The 12883-nt window shown below is 36.7% G+C and overlaps 1 protein-coding gene across 3 annotated transcripts in view; it reads right to left on the bottom strand.

Annotated features, from left to right (window-relative positions):
• RPS6KA3 (ribosomal protein S6 kinase A3) overlaps positions 1-12883 on the bottom strand; it is a 68096-nt gene that overhangs the window by 45372 nt on the left and 9841 nt on the right. For 2 of the 3 annotated variants that reach the window (XM_031599327.2, XM_031599328.2), the window contains exon 2: positions 8530-8586. In XM_031599327.2, coding sequence (XP_031455187.1) covers positions 8530-8586 — 57 coding nt within the window. Of the gene's footprint in view, positions 1-5208; positions 6348-8529; positions 8587-12883 lie in introns of those variants that run through there. The other variant, XM_090124663.1, reaches the window with a different exon arrangement.

Raw genomic sequence — 12883 nt, 5'->3', positions numbered from 1 at the left:
CTGATGTGTAGAGATCAGAACAGGAAACTTAAGCAGATCGTCTGATAGCAACATGTTGTTGCAGATGTTATTTATTCCTCGTTCCCAGGAAAGAACAAAAAAGATCAGCATCTATTTCAGAAATCAAGCTACAAAGCCATGTACCACTGCTTAAGCAGAGTAGCAACTATTTTAAGACCCGCATATGATTTTTGTATTTTTATGGGTTTTAGTTCAATTGCACAAATTGCTATCTTTCTGATATCAGTGCAAAGAATGAGTTAAGCTTTTACTTTGTGGCTATGCTTACTAGAACTGTTAGGGGGCTGAGCCGACTTTGCAAAGCCCTTTGAAATCCTGCACACAGAAAACTTAAACAAACTACAGAAATTAATTGAACTGGATTGCCCAGCTTGAACGTCTGACTCGAGCACAAATATTACAATGCTCTGTAGCAACTAAGTTCTTCAAAGTGTTTGCACGTTGAATGTTTCTAGAAATCAGAATCTAATTGCGTTCAATAGTTGGGTCTCTCTCATTTAGTACCTTAGTTACTGTTTTGCATACTGACAACTTAAGTATCTTCAGCACTGACCTTTATTAAAAGGAATGAATCAGAATATGGAGCAAGGCTAGTTTTCCTCAAGCAATAAATAAATAAATGCAAGTAATGACATTTAAGCAGCAGCAAATACAAGTGCTCAGCCATAAGCAGAGCCAGGTGATTCCATTTAGCGAATCCATACCAACGGAAACAAAGCAAAATACTGTACTCCTTCCTGCCAGGAACGTTAAAACAAACAGACCTCCAAACTACCTTCCTTGATTGGGTTCTAACAGGATCACTGCAATTTTTTTTTTAATTTAAGATTTTAATTCCTCTTCAAAAGACAAAATAAGTAAATCACTGGCTTTAAGTGAAAGAACATGCTGTTTGCCAATCTATACCACATCCTGGTATCCGTTTCTAGCTTTGCCTTTAAACCTGGATTATATATATATATTTACTCCAGCACAACAGAAAATCCTATTGCCCATATACAGAGAGAGACAGAATAAGGATTCCTCATTCCTGGCTTTATCAGGATCCCAAAAACAAAAAAAAATGTGCTTTTTTTAAAAAAGAAAAAAACCACACATTCTCTGGATCTTCATTTACACTACATCCACAAGGACAGCTCTTCAAATGTTATGTACTGAATTGTGATTGTGAATTACACAAACATTCACTAACCACTTCTTCACCTTGAGTCCTCCATTACAGTGTGCTTTTTGCAGACCCAGTGTATTACAGCCTGTCTGGAGTAAACACCCTCTACTACAACAGCAGTAATGCAACATGAAAAATGATTCAAACTTTGCTTTGGGATAAACAAAGCTCCTTGAATGCTAGGAGGTTAAGCGAGGATTTAAGTATTTCATAAATGATACAAAAATTACCTAAAGCGTTCCTCTCTGCTTTAAATCCCCAGTGATTTCCTCCTCAAAAGCTGTAGTACTTGAGGAATTGCAGATTAATAGCACTGTAGATATTTACACTCTGAAGAATAAAAAGGTTACCTCAAGCTTGCCCTGTCAAACATGACTGCACTAACAGCAGTCATCAGTAGTCTCCTGATCACTAAATTTACGTCTAAGGTAGCACGGATTGCTAAAAGCAGGAATGGATAGTAAGTAGTGAGACCTACACTAATTACAAAGTTCTTTAAAGCTGAGAACACAGCATGAGTATATAACCATTTTCTTCTCTTTCCTAGCAAGTGTATATATGTACAGCACTACAGATAAGCTGTATCTGCTAAGGGTGACAGAACCAGGGCATTTCAACTGCAACACTCCTACAATTACTGACTACTGCTCCCCAAACCTTTTATCTGACCTCCCAGTGAAGCACAAAGCACAGTGCTCAGGGGTCAGAGGGGTTACCTCACAACAATAGTTCTCCTATAACTAGCATGGGTCTGCAGCAGGTGGAAGAAATTTCTTGCTTTCTGGGAGAATAAAGCCTGTGTCGTTCCCAAAGAGCTCTACCAGCCAACCAAAAACATTAAGATATATGCTATGTAATTCATTTTGAGAACCCCTGAGAAGACAGCTTGTTCTTTTAAATCTTCCTTCATATGAGCAGACAGGTTAGAGAGTAGCAGTCACCAAAAGGGAAGTTTGTGATAACAAGTATAAACCTCTCCAGCAAATTGCTCCACTAACCTTGAAGTCTTGATAAGTTTTTGTATTATACATGCTTATCAAGAAATGTAAGTGCCCCCAAATCAAAAGGAATTTGTTATGTCTATCTGCAGAATTGAATTGCAGGTAAGACTAAAGAAAATGCACAGATTTCACTCACACAAAGCATTTCATCTTCCAGAACAGAAGTGTTTTTGTTTTTTTTTTTCCCTCCTATTCTTCTCTTCTGTGCTTTTAATTTGGATGCTCTGAACTTAGAGAAATGAAGAGAAACTGTCCTAAGACTTGCCGTCCAAACATAGTAACACATACTCTTTTTATCATGATAGACAAGCAAGGGTCTACAGTATGGATTGCCTTCAATTATCTGAAGAAAAAAGAAAACAACGAAAAACCCTCACTTGAAAAATGTTAGCAGATGAGATACAGACAGCCACCTTCCTGAGTTTCAAGAAGCTGAATAATATACTTATCTTCATAACAAACACGTTTGTATAGCCAAAGAAGAGATATTAGACAAATCAGAGGGTGTGGCAGTTTCCATCTGCTAGTTTACAGGCTTTTCAGGGCTACCATCTGTTTTGTCTCCATGTAAGAAGCAAGCGGATTGATTTTTAATGTTGCTTACAGGCTCAAATTATTCAATTCTCTGATCAAGACCCAGAAATTACACTGCTTGAGACACCAAGTGTAGAGAAAGGCAACTCTCATCGATGTTTTTTAGTGGCTGTATTTGCAACACCCTTAGGAGAGAAACAAATACTTTGAGGTGCTTGCCTTCTCTGTATAGGTTTGACATATAAATTAACCTTTCAGATTAAGAGCTTTGTACCATTTATAAGGATGCTGTAACTTACGTAAGGTCCACTAAATCCTTTCTTACATCAGTGTGATGTGTGCACTTCAATATAAGAATCTAGCACCAACAAAAACAAAACACTTCTGCCTTTTACAAAGGAAAATTTGAACACAGAGAAGGCAATAATTGGACTTCATTTTTTAAAGACATGAAATAATAACTTCATTGTATACCTCTTCTCTCAGGAAAACTACAAAAATATTTAAAGGTCACTGCACTACCACTGATGACATAGCCACGTAATTGTTTCAGCTAGTATTAACAATGGGTTAGGTCTATAAAAGTTGAAAAATCCCATCCACAATGATCTATACACACCTGTAAGTTCAAATGCTTTTAAATCTGTCTTTTTATTTATGCTTTTTCTTTTTTTTACTGAATTACTTCACTTCAATGTTCTTATCTTACATTATTTTCCTTATATTATTTCCTTGAGATTACCCCAGATTACTCTGGTTTTCACATTACAGCTTGAGTTCTGGGAAGCATGGGAGAATCACACATGATCATGAAAATTTTCTGAGTAGATTTTTATTTGTTCATGAGTTCCCAGTATTTTCTAGAAGGCTCCTGATTCTAGCCTCAATTCTTCCCCAATGTCTAAGATGTTTTGAGTGTAACACATTTCTTTTCAAAATTATCCTAGTTAAAAAAAAAAAGTCAGCCAGTACTTATAAATCCCTGGTATATTGTACAGTATATATGTATGCACAATGGAGACTCTCAATATTATTACCACCTATAATGGACCTGATCAGGTTCAGTAATTAGATAAACTATTATGCCCACATATTTTTTAATGCATCTTTAAGCTTTTTCCTAAGATCTTATTATCCTCATAACCTTTTCTATTAAAAAACTGATACACAAAGACAACAGCTACTGAAATTTAGCTTTTCACCATCCAGATCAGCATGTTTTAAGACTGTTTCATGCTTCATTTCCACTTAATTTTAAATATATATTATAATTCTTTTTTAACAGTGGGGTTTTGTTTAAAGTTATACCAAAGCATAGAGAAAAAGTCAAACGAAATATTACCCAGCCACGAGCATTAGAGACAATGTTTACTTTTTCCATCCCAGTTGTTTGTGCCTGAATTATTTCCCCTCTGGACTGTACTAAAAACACAAAAACAAACCAGTAATCTACAGTCCCAGCAAGCTATCGTGCAGAAATGTACGCCAGCTTTTCCTGCAGCTTACAAAGCACTACTGCAACTTTTCACAAGTTTTTGGATCCTAGTATTTTCAGTAATTATGCTTAAGCAAGTGCAATGATAAAGCATTAGATGCATTAGATCTACTAGAGCGTTTCGACCACAATCAAATTGAATCTAGATTTAAAAAGCAGTAAAGCACGCATCATGATGGAAAGAACTCAAAGCATTTGATTTGTTTAACTAACTTACTTAATCTCTATGGATACAGAAATAAAGAAAGTAATGGTAGATAGCAGAAAAGTGAGAAAGGTAGAAAGTAAAAGGCTTTAATCTGCTTCCCTTCTTTCAGTAGCCTCTATATCAGGTCATACTTCAGCCAGTTTTTTATTTGTTCTTACATTCATTTCCTGCTGAACCCAGGTTATTTTTGACATTCATCAGATAAAAAATGTTAACAAAAGTTATAAAACCAGATATAACAAAGACAGTATACAACCACCATCTTATCCAAACACTTAACACAGCAAAAGGGCGCAGTATTTTCATTTTTTCACCCCTCTTTTCTCTCCACAGAATGGTGGCAACTCTGTCCTGAAGACATGCATACATTACACAGCCATGAGAATATTTTGTCTTCTGATGTGGCATACAAGAACCTTTCACACCTCCACTAAGGTAGCACTATAATTGCTGACAGCCAAAAACTAGCTTCCAGCTATAACTGAGCAGTGGAAAAATAAAAGCACCAAAATTTTTTTTTTTTTTTTTAATCACTACTGATAATCATGTACTCACCACAACCTAGAAATAAATGCAAAAAAAAAAAAAAAAAAAACAACAACCAAAAAAAACCCACCTGGTCTAAGGAATTGAACTGTTAAAGCAACCTTAAATAACTTGAGCATCACAGAAAGAATATTAGATAAATATTTTTTAGTGGTCGCTATTATGTTTAAATAGTTTGCTCTCTGTCCTAAGAAACATCAGTTTGGAAACATTTGAAGAAAATACAGGAAATTACCTGGAAGCAATCCTGCAGTTAGCAAACCTGAAAGAGAAACCTGATAGCTGAGGTGAGGTAACCTAGGCTGACTGATGCCCACTAAGCCATGTTCTCACTTCCCCTGCTCAACAGGAGAGAGAAGAAAATAAGATGTGAAGAAGTTTGTGGGTTGAGATAAAGGCCAAGAAATCACCAACCACTGTCATGGGCAAAACACACTCTGCCTAGGGAGGATCTATTTATTGTCAATTAAAAATACAGTAGGATAAGAAGAAATAGACAAAACTAAAACCACCTTCCTTCCACTCCCACTTCTTCCCAGGCTTAACTTTACAGCTTTATTGCTGTTCAGGGGCCAGAGGGAAGAGGTAGAGAAAGCATAGGGGGATGAGGAATGGGAGTTGTGTCAGTTTTTAACATTTTGTCCTTGCCTGTCCTTCCTCACACTTTTCTCCTTCTCCACTGTGATGTCCCTCTCATGAAATACAGCCCTTCACAAACTGCTTCAGTGTTGGTCTTTTCACGGGGAGCATGGCTTACATATCTGCTCTGGTGCAGGGTCCTCTCCAGGGCCTGCAGAGAAGTACGTCCTCCAACACGACCTTCCATGGGTTGCAGAGGGACAGCTTGCTAATTTGCTTCTTAATGGGCTTCCCTATTATTTTCTTCATGGGCCAAAAGGAATCTCTGCTCTAGAACATGAAGCACATCCTTCCCTTACTTCTTTGCCAATTTCTGTCTCTGCAAAACATTTCTAGCCATTTGTAAATATGTCAGCACAAAGGTACCACCTGCCATCACTGACAGGCTCAGCAATAGCAGCTGAGGGTTTGTTTTGGTGCCAGCTGGAATTAGCTCTAACATGAGAGCAACACTTATTTCTTCTCACAGAGGCCACCCCCTCCACTACCTAAACCTTATTACTTAAGCCCAATATAATATAATTTAGCATATAGATACAAAACAAAAAGTTCCATAGGTAGAAGATGAAGCTACAAAGTAAAATTTTATCAGGCAATGGCAATAGTCAGAATATGTTAACAAGTATTTCAGTTCATTCATTACTGTTACTCATTGCGGTTACTCACCGCAACCTAGAAATAAATGCAAGAAAAAAAACAAACTTGGTATAAGGAATTGAACTGCTAAAGCAACCTCAAATACCTTGAGCATCACAGAAAGAATATTAGATAAATTTTTACCAAATACAATTTACCAAGATTTCAAGTAAAAAAACCAAACTTTCCCAGGAAAAGGTGCTCTAGTTCATATAAGAATTAAAGGAAGCACCATAGTCTGCGCTACGCAGAATACAAAAAACAAATGATCGCCTTCTGGTGTTGCCTACAAATACTGTTCCTTCCTTACTCTGCATAATGTACAGTATTACCTTATGAGCCCTGATATACTGTACTTCAATCACATTCAGAATTCCAAAAATTGTGATTTATTGAAAAGGAACAATTATCAACAAAATCTAATGTTCAGTTAGCGCTGTCTGACGCAATACTACAGGTAATATTAAGAGTTGCCTGGACAGCTGAGAAAGTCACAGGCATCACATGAAGAAACCTGTAGTTACTGGTATTTTCACATTATGAAATTTTGTAAAACGAAAGTCTGACTTCTACAGATAATGGCTGAACCACCTGGTCTGCAATCTTTTCTTTAGAGGCCACTCCCATTTTCAAAAAGACTGCGTTAAGAAAAATTAATGCCTCTCCATAACAACAGCAATGGAAACTGTGCTTCCACAGTTCTTCTTTACCCTTGAAAGACTACTGGAACCTGAAAGCAGAGAGGATTATGATGTCTGGGCTTTTTATAGTTTATGGATAATTGAAATAAATAAGTTATGGGGAAAGAAGAAAAGAGAGATAGGTATCTGCCTGCTGTAGGGGGGCCTGCTTTGCAGGGGGTCTCTAAAGGTCCCTTCCAGCCCATACAATTCTATGATTCTGCATCTTTGGTGTTAATTTGCCATCTCCAAATCAGAGAGACCACTTTGCCACCACAAGTATTTCAGAATGTGTTAGTTCAAAACTAACCACTGTAAACTACTGTTCAGATCTGATTTACAGTGAATGCTCCAGATCTATATTAATAGGTCAGCCTCTGTATATTTCATCACTATGGAAGTTTCCATTAAGTACGTTTCAGCATTAAGCATCTCATCCAAGGAAGGAATGGATCTTAAGCCACCAGCAAAACTGATTCTTACAGCTCTCATCTTTGAGGATTTCCTCTTTCATGGGGCCCATGGCTTTCTTAATTCTGAACCAATAAACAGAAGTTGTGTTCTACTCCAGCTAGCACGAACAGCCCCACAAGAGCAAAACTGGAATCCACATCAACAGAGAAAAGACTTAAACCACTGTGCCACAAATGACTAGCTTTACTATTTTTGAATGCACTCCAGTGAGACCCATCTAGGAAGAGAATCTAAAACTTTGCATCTTGAGTTTAGTATTATCCTAATAATCTATGTAGAAATGAAATAGAAACAATCTTCCAATTTAATGAAGATTTATTATGCAAATATTCTAGTTTCATGGAGATCAAGAAGGACGATGAGAAAAAACTAACGTGAGCAATGAAACAGAATAAACAGGTACTGCCCAGCAATCTCATGATCATACAGAAAAACTAAAGGTGAGAGCTGCTGCTGCACTTTACATACCAAACTAGAAAGGGAAAAGCTACAGTGTAGGGCACTCTGAAAGAATCAGATTTCATAGAGTAAGCACACACGCACCTGCAATGGAATCTATGTGGAATTTAACCATATCAGAGTCATTTGTTGTGACATGACCACAAATGAAACCTTAACTGCTAATAAAGCACACTCAAACTCACAGATGTAAAATATTTTTACGTATGCACTGATTAGACTAACAAGCCAATGGTATTGCTTTGCTCACTGGTACAAGGAGAGGTAGATAATAAAAAAAGAACAACCAGCTTTAAGATTCGTTGTGATAAGGAAAGAAAAGCTCAACCTCCCCCCCTGTTGAGGAATGATCTAAGCAGCCACATTTTACTATCAAGTCTTTTCACTCTCTGATCCAATTATAATTTCTACAATATTAAACTTTGTGCTCATATTAAAACTCATATTAAAAGTAGTGTAGAAAGTACAAACATTAATCAGAACAAACAGTGGGATATCAAATCAGACAAGAATAAGCACGAAAAAAATTCTCTGAAAAATATCAGGATTCTACATTACTAGACATGAGATGCAAAGCTGAACAAAAAGGCATCATCGGCAACCTGCAAGTAGATTGTGTGGCATCAGTGTATCACAATATAGCACTATCTTTGTTACAATCTACGCACATTTTGTGGGTTGATATCATCTTCTCCCATAGGTTCATCCACAATTTGCTGTCCATTCTGTTAAAAAAAAAGAAAAAAAGACACAGGAAGTTACTAGAGATGTTGAATTCAACTACAGAAATAAATATATTGCCGATGGGCCTTGATGGCACGCTCCTCTACGTGATCAAGAGTTCTTTTCTAAAACAATAAGCCAACCAACCTAACAAAAAAATCATTGGAAGCCAGTACAGAAAGCTGCTGTTTGTCTATAGGCACGATGCCACACTCACTCTGATCCTTATGTACTACCAAACTGTATGATAGTCACAATAAGAAAACTGTAAAACAACTTCGAATTTTAAGTCTTAGTACTACAGAGCATTATTTTTCACTACTACAACCTCTGCAAAAAGCTAAATCAGATGAAGAACGTGCAGCAATAAGCCACAACAACAAACATAAATACTCTTTTTAAAACCAAGTTCTTGTGTAGAAAGCAAGTCCTTACTACAAGAACGTTTATAACTACAGTATATAATTGTTAAAAAACTATGAATGTTTATGGCTGCTGGCTAATTAGATAGTCAATGTTGCACTTTTTTTTAGGTCCTTTCCTAGGGACCATCCTACAAAGCTTTCAATGTAAAATTTAGTCACGCAATTAAAAAAAAAACCTAAATGCCTTCTTGGTTAACAAATGCTTTCTCTTCCCCATCAGTGGTACTATACTTGGTGAATATCTAAGTGGCATTTTTCCCAAACAGATGAATTTGCTTAAACAACAAACGTATACATTAGCAGCTAATAAGGAAAAATATATGCCTTCCAAGGTAATAGTAAGAGGTATCACCTGTGGCTTTAATTATTCATTTGCTCTTAAAGTTTTACAGATTCTTATTATTCTTTTCAAAACAGATTTTTTAAAATTACCAAAAATGGTTGTGCCCTGTAGTACTAGGGGATTGTTTCCCCAGAGAACCTACGTCCTAATTAATCTATTTTTGCAGAATTTAATTTACTTAAAATAAAGTCACATGCATATATGGATAGATATTTTCTAGATGTCAGAAAGTTAAGGAAGCTGCTAGGCAGAGTTCAGAGATTTCAGCTTTTTCCTACAAGTTCCTTCCCACCATTCCGTTTCTCAGCAGACTTGTTGGGTGGAACCTTCCTTGCATTCTCTGCAACCAAGATGACTCTTTTCTATGAAAATACAGATTAAGTTCTAACAACTTACAAATTCAAATTTTCAGTTATGCCAAACCGAATGTTTAATCTCAGATGATTGCAAGCTCCCTACCAAGTTTTCCCCTCTTCATTTTTGATATAAGATACTAATGGATAAGGCTAGATTATGAGAACTATGCATCATCCAAGTATGACTCTGGTCTCCCCCACCAGCCCCTTAAAACACAGGCAGAGGGAAGGCCTCAGCTACTGACTCTGTTTGCAGTGCAGAGTTGTGACACAGGATAACATTGCCATTTTCTCATGTTAACAGACCTCAGAGAAACACTGGAGACTTCTGGTTAGAAGGCATGTTTCTCTACAGAAGGACTAATAAGAAACCAGCTAGGCTACTAGAGGTGAATATAATTTTTATAAGATGTCTCAGTTAAGGGCTGTCAGCATTGCACCTTCTAATTGTACAGCTAAGAGTTATTTGATGATGTTCCAAAAAGCCTCACCTTCCCTCACTGCAGCTGGCATCTTTTACTGAGAGTACAGACAGCAGATATTGTACTATTCTTCCTTAAAATACACAACAATTTAAATTATCACATAGAAGACCATAAAAATACCAGCTCAGCTGAGTTAAGAAATTAGTGTTTTTAATGAAGCTTGCTTACAAGGAAAGATAATTGTTTATATTGTTTTTCCATATACCATCTCTATCAAGGCTACAAGTCACAATTTCCCTTCTCTCAAATCTATGATGTACGTTTAATCAAATGACAATTTAACTACACATCTCTGTCCTCTGTTCATGCCACAAGATAGCTTCTAAAATATCTCGTCAATAGGAAAAAAAATCAGCAGAAAAACCATCAGAACAAGTAAGACAATTGACTTCAGCCTGAAAGGAGGAGTCTGAAACATCCTGACAGCTAATGATGGCTAAACTCTGGGGCCTAAAACAGGGCAATTCATGTATCAAAGCCACGTGCTCTAAACTGACTCCACATGCAGATTTTCAGAAAGTGATTCCTGCTACAACATTAATTATGCTGAAGAATAATAAAGGCAGATTAAGAAGAATTTACCAAAAAAATAAACCTTGAGATCCCACTTCTACTACTTAAAGACAACTATAATGCCACTGAAAATGAAACAGTTCCAGAAACTTCACTTTGAAAAGAACTGAGATCAAATTTTCCTTTTAAGAAGGCCCCAATCTTTAACATCCAGTCTTTAACCTCATTGACTTTAACATTATTCTACTAGAAAAACAAAAAGAACAACCAAACAAAACACAGCAAATTTCTGCATCACAAATGAGCAGCTTTTTTTTTTTTTTTTTAAACAATCTGGTTTTCCTGTGTAATCCTCCATTGCTTTCATTTGAATTCAAGAAACAGACTCCAAGCACATGTACTGGAACAATGAACAAACTCAAGAAATCAACATGTTTGCCATGCAACTGTATCTGAGCCAGGACACTGGATTAGCAAGATCTTTTTAAACAGGTCTACCCATGCAATGATTATGTTAAAGGAATCACCGCATGGCAGAACCAGTTCTGCTCAGAACAGTGGAAGCCACGTAAGGCAAAGAAGAATATGTATGTATGATTTATGGTTTGTTGGTATGAGATGCCATTAAATAGAAAGCAGTCGTGTATCCAGAAAGTCTGCAAAGTGGACCACATGTCCTATAAGTTTAAGTGTAAAGCCAAAAAATTCACAATGAAAATGACAACATTGAAACCCCTGTAGAGCAAATAAGGCTGCAGAATGCTTAAGAAGTGATCTAGACCTTTTGTTAGGCTAGATTTGCTCTAGTATTTAACTAGAACCAAGGACATGTTTCAGTGAAGTAACACACTGTGACCATATATAATTATCTGATGAATACAGACTAAGAGAAGGCTAAATGCATCTTCTACATGTGCAGATTGGTCTAATTCAAAGACCTCGATTATTTTTCAGTTGGGATCTTGTAGGAATGTCAAGCAAGCAGAATGGATCAAAGATGTGGTTAAATCCAGTGCTAGGACTGCAAAAACAGTGAGCACCAAGCATTTCAGGTGACAGCACAAGAGAACTGTAAGAAAAAACAACAAAGAGCATCTACAGACAGCTCATACTTACCCCCTAAACACATCAGCAATCAAATCAGCAAGAAATGAGGACGCGTGTCCCTTATAGAGGTAAAGCCACTCAAAATCCCATTTCCTTCTCCGATTTACAGTGGCAGCTGTGTTGTTAGCAACAAACTAAACTCCCAAAAAGCCACTGTCATATTTCACTAAGTTGGTAAAAAATGAACACTTAAAGACAGTTAGCTTTGAGTAATTTTACTAAAGGCACGTGAGAAGGAAGACAAAAGGGATCCTGTAGATTCCTTGTTCAAGCTAAAAGCAGACAAATATCAGAATCTGCATCAGCTGTAAGAGTTCCTAGAACCTGTGACATAACAATCAATTAAACCCTTTTTGTGAAGCAGAGGATATCCTGCACTCTGCACTACAACTATGTATTGATCCATAGTCTTCATGTTACTTTCTTTTTTCAAATTATGGTTTTTCAGCATCTGCTGCAACAGATCAAATTCACCTCAGAAGTCTGTCAAAAATGGTACAGCCTTCTGCACTCACACAATAAACCCAGCACACTGAACTGACCAGCACTGATCTAGCTGTAATCTTGTATGCAGAATATCTGACGCAGCATCTGTAATAGCAACTTGGTGCAGAATATGTTAATAATAATAATAATATCAAGCACTGATCCTTGCCCCTACCCAGTTATTTATGTGTGTCTAAATCATTAATTGAAATATTAAGTCATATTCGTATCCTGTAACACTCATTTTTTTCCTATTTTTCTTCTTAGCTTCATCAATATTGAGACAGATAGCATTCACTTGATGTTTTTAGATTTATTTTAATATCTTCAGCCTCACATTGCCTTTGCAAAGCAAAGATCAAAGTCCTGCTAATACAGATGTACTTTGTTGAACTGGTGTTCTTTCATGCAGTTTTAACACACTTCATTTTTTTCCAAAGGAAGCAAGTTTGACCATGAAGCTTCCTGAACACTGCACGCTACCATATGCCTCCTGCCTCCCTCAAACATCTTTGCTTTGTGTTTAGACTGTTCCTAGATTATTTCTGGATATTTAAGAAGCCTCACAGCCAAGTATTTAAACT

This window comes from Phasianus colchicus, chromosome 1 (assembly GCF_987193195.1).
Source record: "Phasianus colchicus chromosome 1, bPhaCol1.hap1.1, whole genome shotgun sequence".
NCBI lineage: Eukaryota > Metazoa > Chordata > Aves > Galliformes > Phasianidae > Phasianus > Phasianus colchicus.
Note: the sequence above shows the minus strand (reverse complement) of the source record. Positions and strands in the feature narration are given on the sequence as shown.